General features: G+C 40.3%; 2 protein-coding genes across 2 annotated transcripts; one reads left to right on the forward strand and one right to left on the reverse strand.

Moving 5' to 3' along the window:
- The first annotated feature begins 3599 nt into the window (after positions 1–3599).
- On the forward strand, positions 3600–10875 carry erlin1 (ER lipid raft associated 1). The gene is made up of 12 exons (XM_082556658.1): positions 3600–3686; positions 4581–4709; positions 4913–4994; positions 7153–7199; positions 7287–7348; positions 7458–7583; positions 7674–7747; positions 8656–8714; positions 8881–8972; positions 9114–9203; positions 9310–9389; positions 10525–10875. Exons 2-12 carry the CDS (start codon positions 4597–4599, stop codon positions 10714–10716), a joined length of 1017 nt encoding a protein of 338 aa, XP_082412784.1. The 5' UTR covers positions 3600–3686; positions 4581–4596; the 3' UTR covers positions 10717–10875.
- A 6136-nt stretch (positions 10876–17011) lies between these two features.
- On the reverse strand, positions 17012–20466 carry spef1 (sperm flagellar 1). The gene is made up of 7 exons (XM_082558069.1): positions 20314–20466; positions 20051–20162; positions 19411–19558; positions 19240–19285; positions 18189–18267; positions 17983–18088; positions 17012–17560 (listed from the first exon to the last, which is right to left on the reverse strand). The coding sequence occupies exons 1-7, from the start codon at positions 20420–20422 to the stop codon at positions 17447–17449; spliced, it is 714 nt and encodes a 237-aa protein (XP_082414195.1). The 5' UTR covers positions 20423–20466; the 3' UTR covers positions 17012–17446.
- Between the last annotated feature and the right edge of the window lie 471 nt (positions 20467–20937).

Below are 20937 nucleotides of genomic sequence, written 5' to 3' on the forward strand. Positions count from 1 at the left end.
GAAGAGAGACAGAGATGAATTATAACTAATACTCAAAAGGAAAGTGGTGTATAAACACGCAGGAAGAGAAAAGACGTGTGTGAAGAAGAAACACTGTGCATCATGAGAGCCCCTAGCAGCCTAGGTCTATTGCAGTGTAACTAAGGGAGGATTCACCTGATCCAGACCTAACTATATGCTTTATCAAAAAGGCAAGTTTTAAGCCTAAGTGTAAAAGTAGAGAGGGTATCTGTCTCCTGAATCCAAACTAGGTGGTGGTTCCACAGAAGAAGGGCCTGAAAGCTGAAGACTCTGTCACCAATTCTACTTTTAAAGCCTCTGGTAACCATAAGCAGGCCCGCAGTCTAAGCACAAATAACTCTAATGGGGTGATAGAGTACTATAAGGCCATTAAGATAAGATAGGGAATGATTATTCAAGACCTTGGTGAGAAAGACTTTAAGTTTATCCTGCTTTTAACAGAAGATAAGCCAATATAGAATAAAAATGCTCTCTCTAGTCCTTGATCATCTGAAGGCTTTTCAGTGAATTTTTCACACATTCTGATAATAACGAACTACATTAGTACAATGTACGAAGAGGACTCTCCATGTACATGAACAAACTGGGTTCTATTACACAACTGCAGCGCAGTACCTTTAATACCCACAGGGTGCGCTAAAGGTCTTATGGAGTGATAAAATGGTAAATGGCCTGCATTTGTATAGCGCTTTTCTAGTCCCTAAGGACCCCAAAGCGCTTCACACTACATTCAGTCATTCACACACACATTCACACACTGGCGATGGCAAGCTACATTGTAGCCACAGCTGCCCTGGGGCGCACTGACAGAGGCGAGGCTGCCGGACACTGGCGCCACCGGGCCCTCTGACCACCACCAGTAGGCAAACATGGGGTTAGTATCTTGCCCAAGGATATTTGGCATGCAGCCAGGAGGCAGCCTGGGATCGAACCACCGACCTTCTGATCAGGTGCTCTGCCACCTGAGCTACAGCCACCCCATGATAAATGGAAATTTCAAATTTTTGGTTAAAATTGTTGTCAATATATAGAGAGAGCCACAACAGTGAGTGCTCACAGCCATCTGTAAAAGACCACAAAGGATATATCATGGTTTAGGGGACAATCCCACAACCTTTACCATTATGGAAGCAGTGTGGGATTATCTTGACAGAGAGCAAATGCAGAACAAAAGCCAGCCAGTATCAAAAGAAGATATTTGAATATGTTTTTATAGTATTCATACCAAAAATGATGAATGCAGATGCTTCACTGGCTGATGAGCTGAACACGTTTTATGCTCGCTTCGACGCCGCAGCAATTAAAACAACAAACGGCTGCGCGCGCTCGGAGTGCACCAGTGAAGAAAATGCATTCGTCATCACAGAGCATGCCGTGAGGAACACCTTCAGGAGGGTGAACACCAGGAAGGCAGCAGGACCAGATGCAATCCCTGGCCGGGTCCTTAGAGCCTGCGCTGATCAACTAGCACCGGTGTTCACGGAGATCTTCAACCTCTCCCTGGCCCAAGCTGTGGTTCCCACGTGCTTCAAACAGTCCATTATTGTCCCTGTTCCAAAGAAACAACAGCCCGCTTGCCACAATGACTACCGTCCAATAGCACTGACTTCAATTGTGATGAAGTGTTTTGAAAGACTGATGAGAGATCACATCACTTCTTCACTTCCTGCCACCATCGACTCACTTCAGTTTGCTTACCGGACTAATCGTTCCACAGACGATGCCATATCTCACCTGCTCCACACATCCCTGAGTCACCTGGACACTGGCAGAGGGAATTATGTTAGGATGCTGTTCGTGGACTACAGTTCAGCATTCAACACAATAATTCCCTCTAAGCTTTTCACCAAGTTGACGGATCTAGGACTCAGCTCATCACTGTGTCAGTGGATCCTCAACTTCCTCACAGACAAACCCCAATCAGTGAGGGTGGGAAAACAAGTCTCCCCCTCCATCTCACTCAGCACTGGAGTGCCTCAGGGCTGTGTTTTAAGCCCCCTGCTGTACTCACTGTACACTTATGACTGTGTAGCCACATCCGACACCACCTCCATTGTCAAGTTTGCTGACGACACTGTTGTTGTGGGCCTGATCTCCGACAACATCGAGACGGCCTACCTGGAGGAGATTAGGAACCTGGAGACCTGGTGCCAGGAGAATAACCTCCTCCTAAACATCAGCAAGACTAAGGAGCTGATCGTGGACTTCACTACAAAGCAGGCAAGGAATTACAAACCCCTCATCATCAGTGGCACGCCAGTAGAGAGACTGGACAGTTTCCAATACCTGGGTGTCCACATCACTCAGGACCTGTCATGGTCCTGTCACATCAACACCCTGGTTAAGAAAGCCCGTCAGCGTCTCTTCTTCCTCAGAAGACTTAGAGACTTCCATCTGCCACTGAAGGTGCTCAAGAACTTCTACTCCTGCACCATCGAGAGCATCCTGATGGCAAACATCTGCACCTGGTTTGGGAACAGCACCAAGCAGGACAGACGAGATCTGCAAAGGGTGGTGCGCTCAGCCGAACGCATCATTCAATCAGAGCTCCCTGACCTGCTGTCCATCTACACCAGGGGTGCTCAATCCCAGTCCTCGAGAGCTACTGTCCTGCAGCTTTTAGATGCATCCCTACTCCAACACAGCTGAATCAAATGTTTGATCACCTCTTCAGCATGCCATCAAGTTTGGAGAAGGCCTGATAACAAGCCATTCGTTTGATTCAGCTGTGTCGGAACAAGGATGCATCTAAAAGCTGCAGGACAGTAGCTCTCGAGGACTGGGATTGAGCACCCCTGATCTACACCAAGCGGTGCAAGTCCAAAGCTAGGAAGATTATGATGGACCTCTCCCATCCCAACAATGGACTCTTCTCACTGTTGAGGTCTGGGAAGCGCTTCCGCTCCCTTAAGGCCAAAACAGAGAGAATGAGGAGGAGCTTCTTCCCCCAGGCTATTCGGGGCCTGAACCAGGTGTAGGACTGGACTCTCCCAAACACGTCGCTATAAGACTGGACTCTCACACACGTCACCACACGCACCACCACACATTTCCTATAATCCTATAATTCCTATAATTTATAATCCTTATCTTTATAATCTCTTCTGCTATTTGCACATTCTTTACTGTAAATTCCTAAGTTAATTTGTAAATTTTTGTAGTAAACTGTAAATTGTAAATATTGTAAAACTTTTCTTCTGTCATTTAATGGTCGGGCATTGTACAGCTACAAGCATTTCACCCCCATGTCATACTGTGTATGGTTGTGTGTGTGACAAATAAAATTTGAATTTGAATTTGAATTTGAAAAAAATGAAGTGAAAAGAACTTCCTTAGTCCACTGGTTTTTCTGGACATCTGTCAAAGACTGGCGATTGTTTTATAATATTGGTTTTGTAAAACATTGATATCCATACTGATATCTTCTTGCGAAGCCATTTGGGTCTTATATATCTGTATAAATAAAAAGGTTTTATCAAGATTTTAAATAAAATAAATCGTTTGACAAATTCCACCCATTTACAATGTCACTTCTTTTATTTCCAACAGTCCTGAAGGCAGCATAATGCAGCGAGTCAAAGCAAGATTGAAACCTGTGGGAGGCGGGGAAATGGGGGTGGGACGTTGAATGCTAAGATCAGAAGGGGACACGGTTTGCTACAGCGGTAATTTTACATATTATAAGCCTGTGGTTTACAGTACGTACTGAAACATTATTTGGTCGTAGTGCAGGACGATTTAAAAGCTTTGCTTCACGCCAGTAGCCTAGCAAGCTTACATTAGCATTAAGCTACACTGAAACAGTGCTTCACTTCCGATCCCACCCAGTGAGAGCTAGCCAGCCAGCTAGCTAGCTAGCTAATCCAACCCAGCCAGCTAGGGTAAACGTTACCAACCGAGTGGTGGGTAAGCCTGTGTTTTCTTTTTCAGAATGTATTTGTTTTAATGTTATAGCTACATCAAAGGACCTGTAGCTTTGAAGCACATATGTTGCTTCATAAGTTGGATGAGGAGTCACTTGCTTGTTACCCTTCTCAAGTCTTTCTGTCAGCTAATCGTGCCTGTCACCGTTAGATGTTTAAACTAAATACACGTGAAGTGTACTTTAACTAAGCGAAGTCGTTAATTGTCACCAATAGTGTTGCTATATGATATGCATCGATTGCTGTTAAGGCAGCTATCATAGGCATAAAGGTTTCCATGTTTGACCTGGGTGCACCTGTGTTAATAGCTGACCGTCTCACTGGTGAATATAAAAGGCGTATTTATGAGAGTGTGTGTAACGATTTACTTAAACTCTTACTTTCATTACAATGGGGTGAAAAACGGGGTGCACGGAGCAGAAAAGCTAAGCCATATAGTGTGTTGACCATAGACTTACTGGATGTAAAGAGGCAGGTTTTATGGCACAGCCCATGCATTACTGATGGTTCACCTAAGAGTCTTGACTGCATGTATTGCTGTTAATAGTTACAGTTTCCACCTGATCACAGACGTGACAGTGCCCTGAGGACTTAGTGTTGTATAAATATTTCAGTATTTTCCTTTTCTGTCTGCAGGTGAGTGCTAGCAAGGATGACGATGCCGCATGTAGGGGCAGTATTTGCAGCAATAACAGGAGTGATGGCCATCATGTTGCACTCCTCTATTCACAAGATAGAAGAAGGACACCTCGCTGTGTACTACAGGTACATCAGGCCTGACTCATCACACCTGTTTCTAATGAAAATGACACCTGTACTAAGAATGTGGGAGTGCTATTTGTAAGCACCCTGTTTCAAATGATGGTTATAAAGTTATATGTCCTCTTCTTTTTTCCACTCTCATTAAATATAATCAAAAGAAAATCAGATGTTCTGAACTCTGGCCAAATAATTTGTATTTGTTTCAGAGGTGGGGCATTGCTGACTACTCCCAATGGTCCTGGATATCACATTATGCTGCCTTTCATTACCACCTACAGAGCAGTGCAGGTAAGCCTCTCTTTCCAGGCTTGAAACATGGCCTTTGAGCAAAGGCATGTGTAATGTAAGATTCAAACAGGAGGTGCCTGCGCTTTAAAACTAGAGTGGGATCTTCTATAAATAAGTCAGCTACAGCATGCAAACAGTTGTTATTCAACCGTGGCTGCAGGGGCTCTGTTTTACAACAAGTAAATGGAGCATTTACATGCCAATACATATATAGTTGTGGGCAGAAGTTTGCATACGCTTATCATTGGCATGAAAGTCATGGCAATTTTAGGTTTTTCATTGATTTCTTTGAGGTGTTATTTTTCTGGGGTAGAATGATTGTGCAGCCTACATCTTTAATGCCTTTAAGAAACAAGAATTGGTTGCACAGGTTTGAATTTATTTAGGATTTTCTCAAATCCACACTGTGTTGCAATTAAACATAGAGGTGCAAATATATACATACAAACCCTCTAATACTTATTTAAATGTCTCTTTACAAGTTCTGGCACAATTCTGTCTGGGTATTTGGCCACCGTTAATGGCAGAATTGGTAGAGTTCATTTAAATTGGTTGTTTTCTTGGTACAGACCAGGCTTTTAAGCATCATAGTTCACAAATTTTCATTTGTGCTTTGGGAGGGCAATTCCAGAAACTTGATGTTAGCCTGGTTTATCCATTCGAAAATCAGTTTTGATATATTTTTGGGATCATTGTCCTGCTGGTACACCCAACTGTGTCCAAGTTTTAACCGTCTAGCTGTTAATTGTAAGTGAAGTTGAAGATTTTGGAAATGGTCCTCATGTGCTGTTATTTCATCCAATTTGTGCAATGTACCAGTACCTCTGGCAGCAAAACAGCCTCAGACCATGCTACAGCCAACACCATGCTTAACAGCTGTTATAGTGTTCTTAGGTTTGAAAGCCTTACTCCTCCAAGCATAAGTCTTGTCATTGTGGAAAAATAGCTCAATCTTTCTGTCATCTGACATAAAACCTTTCTCCAGAAGGCATTTGGCTCGTCATTGTTGGCAGCTGCAAAGTTAAGCTGGTTGGTTGGTTTTGAAACACAGGTTTCTTTCTTGGTTGCATGTTCTTAGTGTAGGGTGATATAAAACTCCCTTTACTGTGGACAGAGATGTCGATGTTCCAATAGATCATGGCAGGCTTGAGCTTTAGTGGTTCCTGGCTTGTTCCTGAACATTCTAACAAACATCCTCTCATTTGAGGGTGGTAGTTTGGGTCTTGTTCCAGACCTTGGCAACATATCCAGGTAACTTGAAGAATTATGGCTGTTTTGGAAAACTACTGTTACAGTTAACGAACGTTTACAATCAGAATTGTAAAAGAGTATCATAGTAATATAGTAGAATATGCTTTACACATTGTATGCATTCAGCTTGTATTAACTTGAAACAACCATGCACTTCTTTATGTAATCTTGTATAGCTCCTAAATTATATAATGTAGTATAAAGTAGCATTGCACTCAATTTCAAATCTTAATAATACACTCACAGGCCATTTTAATAGGTACCTTGCTAGTACCAGATTGGACCCAGTTTTGCCTTCAGATCTGCTTCTCTGAAGCAAGTGCTGGAAACATTCCTCAGAGATTTTGTTTCATGATGGCATCAGACATTTGCTGCACATTTGTTGGCTACGCATCAATTATATAAATCTCTCACTCAACCACATTCCAAATGTGCTCCTTTGGACTGATATCTGGTGTCTGTGGAGGCGACTTGAGTACAGTGAACTGATTGTTATGTTTAAGAAACCAGTTTGAGATGATTTGACCTTTATGACATGTTGTGTTATTCTGCTGTAAGCAGCCATCAAAAGATCATACAGAGATGACATTTAAGGCTGTGGCATTTGAATGATGAAGAACTCCTGCAAATCAGAAAAGATAGGGGGTGCTTGGAGTCGTATGGCCATAAGCATGAAATAAGCAGGATGGATCCATGATTTCAATTTTTGTGATCATGTGCAAATTGTAGTCCTTTATTCCCAATTTTGATGCTCAGTTTGAACTTCAGCTATGTTTAATAGCAGTTGAACCTGTTGTACCCTGGATTTTATATGCTCAGTTTTAACAAAAAGGAAAACACACAGGTCACTTATACTGATAACTATGTCACAATATTTTCAATGTTTTTTTTTTTTGTTTTTTTTCAGACTACACTCCAAACAGATGAGATCAAGAATGTGCCTTGTGGAACAAGGTGTGACTGAACTTCCTAATTCAGCTGTTAATAAAGTCATTCCCACATTAATATATATTTACCTGAAATGTTTTTTTTTCTTCACAGTGGAGGTGTGATGATCTATTTTGACAGGATAGAAGTTGTGAACATGCTCGTCCCCTCAGCAGGTGCAGCTTGTTTTTGTGAATTTCTTTCACTGCAAAACTTCCTTATTTTGTTGACTTATTAACCCTGTTGGCATCAAAGTAATTGTTGCTTTTGTTCTGCTATATTCAGTGGTGGACATTGTGAGGAACTACACCGCAGATTACGACAAAACTCTAATTTTCAACAAAATTCACCATGAACTCAACCAGTTCTGCAGCGTGCACACACTACAGGAGGTTTACATTGAGTTGTTTGGTTAGTACGTTTTGGTTGCATTTTACTACAATCCTGAAATTCCTGAAATTGGATCATACATTAGAACTTTTTCTTTTATTTTGTTTGCAGACATCATAGATGAGAATCTGAAGACGGCATTACAGAAAGATCTGAATGTTATGGCACCTGGACTTACAATACAGGTACCTAAACACACACATAACCTGCACATTTTCAGTGACATTTTAGGGATGATAAAATCAGCTAGTTGGTTTTGTGCTGTGACACATCCAGAACTCAGATTCCACCTTCCCTCATTCCCTCGCTCTGTCCCTTTTACAAAGACTTTAAGGTAACACTCAGTACTTAGAAGTCTATATTGTACATAGTTTAACATTTCCAGCTGAAATAGAGAATGTTTAGTGGGAAAAAGGTGAGATCGCACATGGATCATGGAGCTGGTAAATAACACACAGTTTCATACCAGCTAGATTTGGGCACTAGCAGCAAATGTACAGAGAGTAGAGATTAACAGTCAGTCCTTCGTACTGCCTACTAGTACACTAATAGTGTTGTTTTTGTTTGTTTTTTTCCTCTTCCTCGTTGGCAGTTGATCACCAAATAGCCCAAACTTATTGCACGTTTTCTTCCGCACTAACCTGTGTTAATACAGTTAAAAATGCTCCCTTTGAGGTGAGGTAAAACAGAAGTCAGATTAAACTGTTGTTTACTGCATTACCTATTAGCTTCTTGCAGGAACTATAAATTCATTTTAAGCCGCGGGGTAAACCAGGTTACTGTCTGTTAGTGTTTGTTTAATGACCCCTGCTCATGGGCCAGGACCATTAGTGCACAGCTAGGAAGAAACAGATGTTAGTGTGTCACCCAAACAACCCCTCCCCCCAAACCCACACACAATAAATAAAAATGAAAATATAAAAAAATAAATGACATTTGCTCACCAGTTTGAGGGGAGGAGTCAAAGTCTGAATAGATACTAGTAGGCCAATCTATCTGTTTCATGTGTCTTTTTATTTTTGTGAGCAATTTTCCCTCACTGTTTCCCTCTTTTTTTTCTTTTTTTCTTTTTTTTGTACTGTTTCCGATAAAGGCAGTTCGTGTTACCAAACCAAAGATCCCTGAGTCTATCAGGAGGAACTTTGAACTTATGTGAGTTTGTACAATTGAAGTTACCAGCATAGACTTTGTACATGGTTTAGTTTCTGTGATTTCCTCACTCAATTCATGCAAGACCACATGGAAAGCAAAATATTTGCAAGAACCTCATTTCTGTCTATCCTTGTGTGTCTGTCTGTGTGTGTTTGTGTATGTGCAGGGAAGCAGAAAAGACTCGTTTGCTAATAACAGCTCAGACTCAGAAGGTGGTGGAAAAGGAAGCTGAGACTGAAAGGAAGAAAGCCATTATTGGTAAATGCGCTGTTTTACTGTAAAGCAGGCAGTTCCCTTTTTATTTGCATGACCATCCGTGCAATTTTAGCATTTTGCCTCTCAAAGTTATTCATGCGAAACCCCACTGCCAACCTCAGCCTTCTCTTTTCTGTCACACAGAGGCTCAGAAAGTGGCTCAGGTGGCAGAGATCCAGTTCCAGCAGAAGGTGATGGAGAAGGAGACAGAGAAGAAGATCTCTGAAATAGAGGGTCTGCCTGAAATCCTTTGGTTCCTTTCTGTGTCATGAATCTGTGTGTTCCTGAGTTGTGGTGTGCTGGTTTATTTGTCTCATTCAATAGTGCTTCTTTGTTTCAGATGCTGCCTTCCTGGCCAGAGAGAAAGCTAAGGCTGATGCAGAATTTTACACTGCTGCCAAGTTTGCTGAAGCAAACAGGGTAAAAAGACCCAAACAGTTTAAACACTTTGTTGTTAACATCAAATGCAGTCATCACAGATCGTATAGTTTTAAAACAGTAACACTCTGCTGAGAGGTGTTTTTGCAGTGGCTATAGTAATAAAAAAATCCCTAATGTAAAAGAGAATAAGGCTTGATTTAGACTTCTTTGTAGAGCCCATGATGTAACCTATGTAGGTGGCTGACGTTGTTGACGCATTTATGCTTGTGCTGGTCCAATATGTGTTAATTACCTTGTGGTTGTGTCCTGATGCGGTGTCAGCTGATAGAAACAGTTGAAATGCTGGGGCTTTTTTCCTCCCTGGTCCCTGCTCTTTGTACTGGTCTGTTTTGTTTTTGTTTGTTTGTTTTTTAACGGCAAACATATTTGTCCCTGAAGTTTTTCTACTTCTCTGTGCATACATTCACGTCAGTTCTGATCATTACAACAGTCTGCATCCAGAAATTTGTTGACGTTTGTGAGTTCTTATATTGATGCTATGATTATCATTCCTTATTTTGAGATGATGATCCATATTTTCTCAATGATAAATTTAAAAACTGCGGTGGAAAAAGTAGCCAGAAATTCACAGGAGGACTCCATTGTACTGAACAGACCATTTACAATAGTTGCGGGCTGCGTCGACTGCGTGTGTAGCTAAACTCCCAGGGAAGTGCACGTTAGATTACGGCATAGGTTATGGCGTAGATTTCCAGCAGTTGTAGTAACATAGTTTTAGTTTATGTTTATTTGTAGGTTTATACGGCAAACGCATGGATCCACACAAACCTGCTGTAATGATCTTAATAACCTCACTTCACCTGACCTAAACAGAATCAACTTTAAATAGATGCAGACTTTCGACAAACTCTACCAAACTGGGTAATTGCAGAAAGATGTCACAAACCATTAATTACCGTCCTCCTGACAAGAGTCAGGTCTTGAAGCAGCTCCACTTGATCAGAGTTAATTTAATTGCTCATCACTGAAGTTGGTCCAGCTGCAATGTTGCATTTATTTTTAGCCATGTAGCTGTATATAGTCACATTAAGATAAAGTGTTATCACAAACAGCAATGTGATCCAGCACTAATTGAATCCTCACACTCTTCTGTCTCTCTTCTAAATCCCTACAGCTGAAGTTGACACCTGAATACATGGAGCTGATGAAGTACCAGGCCATAGCAGCTAACAGTAAGATCTACTTTGGCCAGGACATCCCGAACATGTTTGTAGAGGGGGGCAACGGTCCACCAAAGTCTCCGCGCTCCCCTTCATTACCGAATGCTGAATCAGACTTCTTTAAAGTGAAGCCTGATGGACAGTGAGTCCACAGCTCTGCCTCTGCACAGGACAGGAGAGCTTGATGAGGAATTGTCTTGTCACTGGGGCATAGAGCGCTGAACTGAAGATGATGATGATGGGTGGGGTAGCTTTTCAGCTAGTTTGGTGAACCGCACGCTTCAGTCTTAAATCTAAATGGCAAAGAGTGGGAGAGGGTTTAAGGTGGAAGAAAAGTGAAAGTGAGATGGGAGAATGTGACAGATGAAAAGGATTTTTTTTGTTTTGTTTTGTTTTGGAGGGTTTTCAGCCTTCCACATTTTTAAAAAGACGAGCTTTAGAAATGAGATTGATGCCATAGTTAAAAAACAAGCATAAACATGCTAATGCCTGAGAAGGTGACGGCAACTAGTCGCCCTAATTTACATGTGCTTGCAATCAGTGCGGTGTTTAACTTTTGCTTTTGGGGCTGCATTCATTTTTCGTTTTTCTTTTGTTATCTTTTTTTGTTATTGATTTTTTTGGATGCAAGGTCAATGATTTGTGATGAGCTATTGATTTTTGAGAGTTATGTGGCTTGGCTGCACTGGAATCTGACAGGTGACACTAATTAAAAGCTGGGTGGACAATGTATGTGCGTGTGATGGGGGTCAAGTCATCTCTGTGCCAACCTCACTTGCACTGACTTACTAAGGTGGCTGTTCTTTTAAGAGTATAAGGGCCCGTTTAAGCTGCTGGTGGATGAACTTGAACACTTGATGGGTTATATACAGAAGTGAGTGTGTTATAAATGTCCAGTTGAGTGAAATTATACAGATATTAGCTGTGGAGGGGTATCAGATTGGAAATGTAGTTTATTATTTAGTGTAGTATTCTGTTATTAGTTGTTTTTTGGACCTCCTGTGACACAGACTCTGAAGCAAATGAGAGGGGGGAAAATGGAAGAAAGATCTGGCGTTGCTTAAAGATTTAGTCTAATACAAATTGAGGATGATTAACAGCTGATTGTTGTAACAGCGAGCACTGCAGGAAGTAGAGATTATCATTAAAGAAGTCAGCGCATGTTTCTTTCTTCAGATTGGTTTCCAGAGCCGTGCATGTTGAAATTATGAGTTTGGGATGGTTCAGATAGAGCCTGCAACCAACTCTGTTGTTATGCAGTGTCTTCATAAGTGGTTAAATGTAAACTCTCAGGACATGTATTAAATATTAATAAGACAGCTGTTTAATGTTCACTCTCCAAACAACAATTAATTCAGATTTTCACCATGAAGAAAGCTGCGGTTTGAGAGGAAAATGGAAAAGCACCACCTTTTCAGCTAGGTGTCTGTCTGGAACAATGCCAATTTAAGAGCATGCAGGGCGACTGAAATAGGAATAATATTTAAAACGAAATCGACATTTCATTGTCAATGTTTACATTTTTTATGGTGATTCATAACTAAGCGGACTACAGGATCTTCTGTCATTTCTCACCGAGATAATTGAAGTACCACAGAGCTTCCTATGACGACAGAAACTCGGAGAGGATTCACGTAACCTCCAATCAGTTTTTGACAGCACGAGTTCTACTCAAAAACAAGTTGGTCTGTTTAGAGATGAATGTTGCTTTGGCTTAAGAAAAGATACGGGTTGGTGCTAGTTTTAATGTGTGTGTACATTTTGATTCTGTTCTGCTTTGTGTTTTAGAAACATGGAAATACAATTGAGATAACGAGCCTTAAATAATATAATGGTTTACCCCAGACTTAAAGGTTCAGCGATTCTTACAGGCTAAAAGGCTCCTCATAGACTTTGAAGATGTGCCGTTCTGTACGGATCGTCGCTCTCGCTTTGAAAGACTCAACAGGCAGTGAACACTACGAGTGTTTTGAAGACGCCGCGCTGTTTCTGTGACCTCCATTTGGCAGTTTAACGCTGCACCTCGCAATTGCTTTGGTGGTGGGTTCAAATAAAAGATGCAAAAGAGGGGGATGAATCACTCACAAAAATAATTTTTGTCGATTTTTTTTTTTTTTTTTTTTGTACAATCTGTGAAATTTAAACATTGTTTCCTTGTTTTAAAAGGTTTATATGCAAAAATGTTTTCAAGTTTTGACAATGTTCTTATGTAACAAATAAAACCTATTTTGATACCTCTCTTCTCTTTGCATTGATGTGTGGGCATTGTTGTGCATTCGAATGCCACAAGGAGGAGAACTTGTGCCATGGTAGATGAGTCACTTGGTTTGAATACTAGCAGTGGCAGACTTGATCAAAAGAAAGAAGGAAAATATTTTATGAATAAATGGATGGATAAAGACCCCAGGGACCCATTGAATATGTGTCAGTTTGTACATTTCCAAAAGTTATGTATGTATAGAAGTAAAATCAATCATGAGCTTGTACAAAGTTTAGAAACACCTTTATTTTATGTGCTAAGTTATAGAAGGAAACTCAAATTTCCCATACTATTTTGTGACACAAAACTACACATGCACACTAAAATATATTTGCATCTTAACTGCAGCACAAGTGCCTCAAATCTCACTGTTGTTGTATTTATGTCCTTTTTCCAATGTTTTCAACAAGTGACATTATACATTATATCTACAGGTTTTCTATATGTTTACAAATTGATAGATATACCAACCCACATTTGAGCCTGTGCATAATTGGCATGATTTATATCCCACCACATATTCTAATAAGAGGAATTTATATGATGTGCGACTGTAGCTTTTTATTTCATTCCAAAGGCTGGGTAGTTGTGGAAAAATGAGCACGACTCAGTGAACACACTGAATATATAAACACGATCCATCACACAGTCCTTGTTGTTCTAACCCACATAATGTGTTGTAAACACTCCAAAAACAGATCTGTGTGAGTGTGTGTCTGTTGAGTTTGTAAAGTGGTCATCTGAAGAAAATAAAACCCGCTCTTCCCTCAGCACAGCCAGTCAGCTGTTCACAAATGCTTTCCAGGAAGCATTCAAAGTGTGTGTCAGTCCATGTTACCAGATGAAGGATGGCTTCCTCTTGTGACCTCTCAGCCCTCATGGACCCTGGTATCCTCTCACAGCCAAACCAGTGGTTTCTGGGGGAGGGGTTTAGCTTTTGATTGACCCAGATAAACTTTTTCCCCCCACTTTTGATAAGATTTTAAAGATATATGATCATATTGAGTGTTTTCGGGTTTAAATAAGCTTCACTCCTCATTGATTACAAAGGAAATTTGTTGGGTTTTTTTGTGTTTTGGCCTGTGCTTAGTGTAATGGGTGGTCTTATTACTTCTTGCCATTTGCGCAATTCCAACCAGTTTGAAGTCCTCTCTCTTAGGAAGTGAGGTTATGGTCAGGTTTTTTTCCCTTTCCTGGCTGAACCAGCGCTTTTCCTTTTGTTGCTTTTCATCAGATCCTGGATGATCCATCTTGCCTTGACATCATCCTGGATGTGTCCCCAGATACAGAAAGGTGTGGTCCCTCATCTCTGAGTAAATCTAGTTCCCAAACAGCAGGGTGATACTCAGTGTGATTCATCAGCGGCAGGCAGCTCCTTTATCAAAAGCAGCTCTGTTCTTCAGTTTTCCCTCACATTCTTATCCACTGTCTGTATTAAAAGGAGTATTAACTTTGCTATTTCCTACCACTTATCACTGTCTGAGTTTCTATGGAGACCCTGGTAATTTCTAAAGTCTGCTATACAATTAGGGCTCTTCTGTGGCTATGAATAGAGCTCTGTTTTGGGAAAATAACCCAAGAGATCATCAGGATTACTGTGTTTAAGACGCCAACATTGCTTGGTAAAACAGGTCTGCTTAATTTGTTTGCTTTTAAATTGTTCAAATAGTTGATTTTTGAGGGAAAAGGAAGGGAGAAATGGAAGCTAAGTAAACACTGTTTTTAATGTTTGCTGCTGCAGCCATCTTAACTCTTACAATCTTCAGTTTTTCAATCTGCTGTCAGGAGTTCCTGAGTTGATATGTCAAGTTATTATCTCAAATTTCAAGTCACTTCTGAGTAAGTTGAAATTTCAAGATGCTAACCCAAAAGTTTGACATGCTTAAAATAAATAAAAATGAATCAGTGGCAGAAAGAAACCTCCACAGGGAGTAAATGTACAAGTACCAGCAAAATAGGAAAACTCAACAAGGAATTAACGACCAGCCATAAAAAGTGCAAGCACGAGATTTCATGTAAAAAGGAATAAAGGCTTTAGCTTTCAAATATTTGACATATTGGAGCCTCTGTAAGTTCAGTTGATTTGATTATTTGTATACATTTTATATACAGTATATTGTTATATCTATTTTGAAATCTTAGCACGAACCTTAAATAAAATTGATTGTTGGTATCTTTTTAGAACTCTTCATGGCATAGAGTCAGAGGATTTGGAAACACGCCTCAGAGCTTTTGGTCCGTACTGACATGATAGCATCACACAGTTTTGTCTGCTGCACGTCCATGATGAAAATCTCATGTGTCGCACAGCATCACAAAGGTACAAATGTACATGTCAGATATTTATTTTAGATATTTTAAGTACTGTGATTGAAAGAAATGTATTACAGTAAAAGAAATCTAAATTTTGAATGATATTTTTTTAACATCTGTCCTTTATATTGGACTTTGGGTCTTGCTTAACCACAGTGATGTAATGATGTTGTTTTCATCTTCCTGTGGATTTCTGGTAAAAATTTCTTTTTGTCTCATGAACATGAAATAGATGAGGGAAGCACATCTGAACACTAAAAACATTGTTTTAAGAAATAACTTCCCACAGTCAAGCTTTTGATTAGCTGTGCTGTAAATGTAGATCACCTCAGCCACTGCTCATACAGTGATCGGGCATGTTATGAGATCAGGAAAGGTTTTTACTTAGAAATGTGGAAATCATCTGCTCATCTATGTTTAAGAGAGGTCCTTATTAAAGACACCTGGTATGGTATTCTGCTGCTGTAGCCCATCTGCTTCAAGATTAGACTTGATGTGCTTTCAGACATGCTCTTCAACATACCTTGGTTGTAACGAGTGATTATTTGGGTTGCTGTTGCCTTCTTATCAGCTCAAAGAAGTCTGGCCATTCTCCTCTGACCTCTGGGATAAACAAGGCATTTTTGCCCAGAGAACTGCTGCTCACAAAATGTTTTCTCTTTTTCAGACCATTCTCTGTAAACCCTAGAGATGGTTGTTTGGGAAAATCCCAGTACATCAGCAGTTTCTGAAATCCTCAGATCAGCCCATCTGGCATCAGCAACAATGTTACATTCAGATTCTCTTAAATCACCTTTCTTCACCATTCTGATGCACAGTTTGAACTTCGGCTTGAGTTCCTGCCATGTGATTGGCTGATTAGACATTTATTTAACCAGCAGTTGAACAGAAGTACCTAATGAAGTGAGTATATGTATTGGTTGTCAGATAAACAGGGACATTTTCATATAGTGTGGTCCGGCAGCAGAACCACTTTAACTGGGTGTGATTGTGACTCATCACATATATTGTGTCACACTGAGTCAGATGTTTTCCATTGTTAGGCGTAATTTACCAAAAATAAATCAATAATTCATTCATTTAAATACATGCATTTGTTAAGTGGCTCCAATGTGTAGTGGTTTATAAGCTAATGGATCCCAGGAGGAGAAACGTATTCCTTTATGGTTGCATCAAGAAGTATCCAGTGTAAAAGTCTGTCAGTTCAAACATGCAGAGCTACCTGCTGTGGCGACCCCTTGTGAAAAAAGGAGTAACTAAAATCTAAATCTAAAATAAGTGTAACTGTAAACTCATTAGGTGTTTGTTTTTCTCAGTCATTAATTAAGTGATAATGATGATTAATGAGGTGGCATGATTGTGAGCACGACAGTCACATTGGCAGGCAGCTGGAGATGATCAGCTGCTCCTGGTACAGCTCACGGGGTCACATGCCTCTCACGCCAACAAAGCCCACATAAAGTAAAATAATGAGGGACATCTCTCTCTCATTTGGCACTACAGAAAAACCTCAAGAAAGTGAAATGAACTTTATATCTGAAAAGCAGACGTTGGGCTGCGGTCTGCTGCTGCTGTCTCACGACTTCGTCAATGCTCCTGACTTTGATGTCACAGTAATTCTAAAAAAAAAAAAATGCTCGATAAAGTGGAAGTGAAATTATTAACTAAGTTCTGGTTAACTAAGATCTGGTTTTCACACTTACACAAAAGCAGGAAACTTACCAAAAATGAGTGAAGGAAGGAAGTGGCTGCCGCCAAATGCAACACCATATATAGTTTTGTTTTGTTGGCTTTAACCCACGACTTGGCTTATTTGATACACTGCCCTCTTATTTAGTGAGACAATTGTGAATGGGGATTTGTGGCTTTATTTAGAAGCTGACAGTCAGAAATTATGGGCTGTTAAAAGAAGCCCAGAGATACCTTTCACAAAGAAGCAACTATTTACATTCAACAAGTCATGATTTCATATAAAAGGGTCATGAAGCATAAACACAGAAGATTCAAGATATAAGGCAGTGGATCATATTATTAAAGAAAGAAAAAGAGACATTTCTGCATCCTGAAGTGTGTACATTTTATGTTCTGGGATAAAATTCCATTTTTTTCTTTTTCAAAACAAGGATTTAAAAAGTTCACATCTGGAATCTCCCTTGTGCATTTCAACAGATGTGACAGTTTTAGCTGGTGGGATTAGATAAGATGATCATTTGCCTTAACTAATATTGCTTTTTTACAAAATACAGGTTTACATATCAGAACTGCTACAGACATTTCTCTGTCTGTATAGTTTCACAGCTGCTTCAGTGTGTGTTGCCTCTTGCTTTGTACGTCTCCAGATGCTGTGTCAGATCTTGAATACGGACATCCTTCAAGTGAACCAGATGTTCCAGCTTGTTCACTTTCATCTGGAGGATCTGCAAACATACACGACCAAGAAAACCAAGAAAAGAAAAAGAAAAGAGGGATGAGGCTAAAGAGAGGATATTTCTTTGAAGGCTTCTGAAAACTTCATAGTGCGGTGAAAGGAGAAGTTGCACGTTTGTGTCATCCTTCTGCTTCTCTCTAAACATGCAGATGTGACCACAGATGGAAAAGAAAAATAAGGGTTATATCCGCTGAGCAGATACTGACTCACTCGCCACTGCTGACACAGGACATTACACATGCCTAACACACACTCCTAAATATTTTTCTCCATCTCACACACACACACACACACACACACACACACACACACACACACACACACACACACACACACACACACACACACACACACACACACACTTTAGCAGAGTGTTTCCTGCATTCATGCATGTCTGCATGCAGACTTTACCTCCACAGTCTCCATCAAAGACATAATTGCTTTTTCTTTTTCCTTCAGCATTTGTTGGAAAGCAGGATCCATGTCTGAATAAAACTTTACTGCACGCTCCACTTTACTGTACCATAAAAAAAAGAATGGACAGGCTATTATTTTTGTTTTAAATGTTCTTGCGATTCATTGCATTATAATTAAAAGCAGTGGTTTTTTGGTCATACCTGTTTTTTTGCCTGTTCTTTTCATCTTTTTTCAATTCCTCCAGCTGAGTTAGAAGTCTTATCTCAGTCTGTTGAATTTCTGAAGAAAAAAAGTGTCTTGTTTTACAAACTATGATGTGAACAAAACACAATGACTAAAAGAATCTATACAGCTGAGTAAAAGAGATAAGGCTTGGTGGCAGAAAGGGTGACGACCAATAGCAGAAAGAGGGTGAAACGCTGAAGTAAGATTAGTAGATAAAGGAAAAAAATATCAGGCTTTAAGTCAACGGTGCTGAGCTCAGGCCAGCGATAAGAGCCATGTGGAAACTGATACGAGAACCTGAGTCATGTGTCTGATGGCGGGAGCGAGTGTAGACGGAAGAGGAAAGAGCAGAGGGTGGAGGCACTGGCCAGCTTTGATAGGGACGGATGAGGTGTGGGAAACAAGTTCACTCCTTTAGGGTGGTGGAATTTTCTTCTAATCAGTTCTCCCCGATTCCTTCAAATGGACGTTTCTTTGTGTTTCTGATTGGTCACTGCTATCTCTGGGATAGATTACACTTAATTTGGGCCTGAGAAGATCTTGGAGACGCTTCATTTCAGTGACAAAAACAGCGATGAACAGTCACTAAACTGCTCCCTTAAACAAAAACCAAATAAAGAGGGGGAAAAAAACACCTTGCTGAATGCTGAATATGCTGACTTGGTGTTTGGGAGTTGACCGGCAGATATAGCTGCATTAACAAAAAAAAGTCTAAAATAACACCAAACTCACTTCCTGTGCTAAATAAAGCACATCTTAGCTTCAGTTTTGTTTGGCTTCAGTTAAATAAAAAACAACAGTTTCAGCTGATATTCTGCACAAACTACACTATCATTATGACACATGCTGCAACATGCATAAGGCCAATATAAAGTCATTGCATTTATCCTAATTCAGCTGTTTTATTTCCATAATCTACTTAATGTTACTGACTTCATCACAGTTTGTAACTTCCAGCAACACCTACATCACTATCGTGTGATGTGATGCAAAGCCAAATATGGCATCAAATGCAGAAGATTGTACCTTCATGAGGTTTCTCCTGGTTCCTGGTGTCATAATACTCCATATCCTAAATTTATAAAACAAAATATATATCCACTGTAGTTAGATTAACATGGACAAGCATGCAGTAATTCATATTTTGCATTCAAATAGACAAAAAAAATGACCTATACCGTGTGTGTCACTACACACCAGTATGTTGTTGGTGGTGTACTCCAGTTTCTTGTCTATCTTCTCCCTGAGGTTGCTCAGGACAGGCACTATTGCTCCTGTGGTGCTCTGTGCAATTTTCTTCAGTGTCTCCTCAGGCACATGGAAGTCCAGCTTGGAAAATACCTTCCTATCCTCATATAAATAAAAACACATGTTTCTAATACCTAGAACTATGCACAGTAGTATCAGCAGACTCGGTGTGATTTAACTGATGAGACACAACATAGGAGCCAAAATGTTTTCAGCAAATTCCCATAAATCTGAAGCTGGCTTTGTGCCATATCAGTGGCGAGGGATGGAGTGAGTGGGTGTAAGTAGGATATGTCCGCAGGACCAGATGTGGAGGCCCAGGAAAAATTTTATTTGGATGGGAAAAACATTAGGCAATGTCTGTCATTCCTATTAAGAGATATTAATTAGCCATCTAGCTTTTTAACTTTTTTGTAGCTTGTGTACAAGTTTTTGTGGCAGGCTGTTAAAATGTGATGTTTTTCAGCTGTGGAGAGTGTTTTTCTCTGGCTGGGATGTAGTCATTCAATCCACCAGATTCAGAAGAATCAAACACACACACACACACACACACACACACACACACACACATAAAACAGTGATGTCTTGCCTGTTGAGCAGGTTCCAGTTGCTGAGCTTCTGCTGTGTGGAGTTTGCAGAAACATAGTTGTGCAGATCAACAAGCTTGGGGAAGAAATATTTTACCACCTCAGCAGCCATCACTAAGGTTCAAAGAGAAACTTAGTCAGATCACAAATAAATAAAATTACCGTAGCTGGAGACATGGAGCTATGCAGATCATATTACTCCTGCTGTTACTGCTTGATTGTTTGGTTAGCACCTCCATGAGGACTGCTAGGCTAACTTTACTACCTGCGTCGCTGAAGTCTCTTGTGATGTGTCTTTTGGGCCGGGACAGCGGTATCTTATCTATCCACGCAAACAGGTCCTGTAGTTCCTCTTCGTTCAGTTCTCGTTCCATTATTTATAAAATTACAGTCGTTTCTGAACGATTAAAACAGTCTTGATGAGCTAACCTATAGCTTCAGCCCACCTCAGGTTGTTTGAAGCGTTGCTAGGCGATCAGCTGTTAAAGGGCCAGTTCAACCCCAAATCAAAAATATAGATTTGTTTCTCTTTTGGCCAATCTTTGAGGGATTTGGGGTTTTAGGGAGTTGCAAAGTCTTTCAGTTCTAATGTTGTGTTGTTATCGGCCTTCTCTTGAATACATTCAGTCAACTTGTGTTGCTCTGGTGCTCAAAGCATCTAAAAGTAAGCACGGCATCTTGCAGACATCATGACCCCCAAATCTACCCTTGAGGAGAGGCTCCTGGTAGTAATGGTAACCCCTTCATCTGGAGCAAACTCACCCTGTATGCTTTAGCAGTTTCTCTCCTTTTCCATATCCATACTTCTCTCTCTCATCATTCTGGAACAAGTTCGTCTTGGTTTTGTGTTTCCATTGTTTTCTGTGACGCTTTTAGTTGGTTTGTGGGA

This window comes from Aulonocara stuartgranti (genome assembly GCF_965226115.1).
Source record: "Aulonocara stuartgranti genome assembly, chromosome: 13".
In the NCBI taxonomy this organism is placed as follows: Eukaryota; Metazoa; Chordata; class Actinopteri; order Cichliformes; family Cichlidae; genus Aulonocara; species Aulonocara stuartgranti.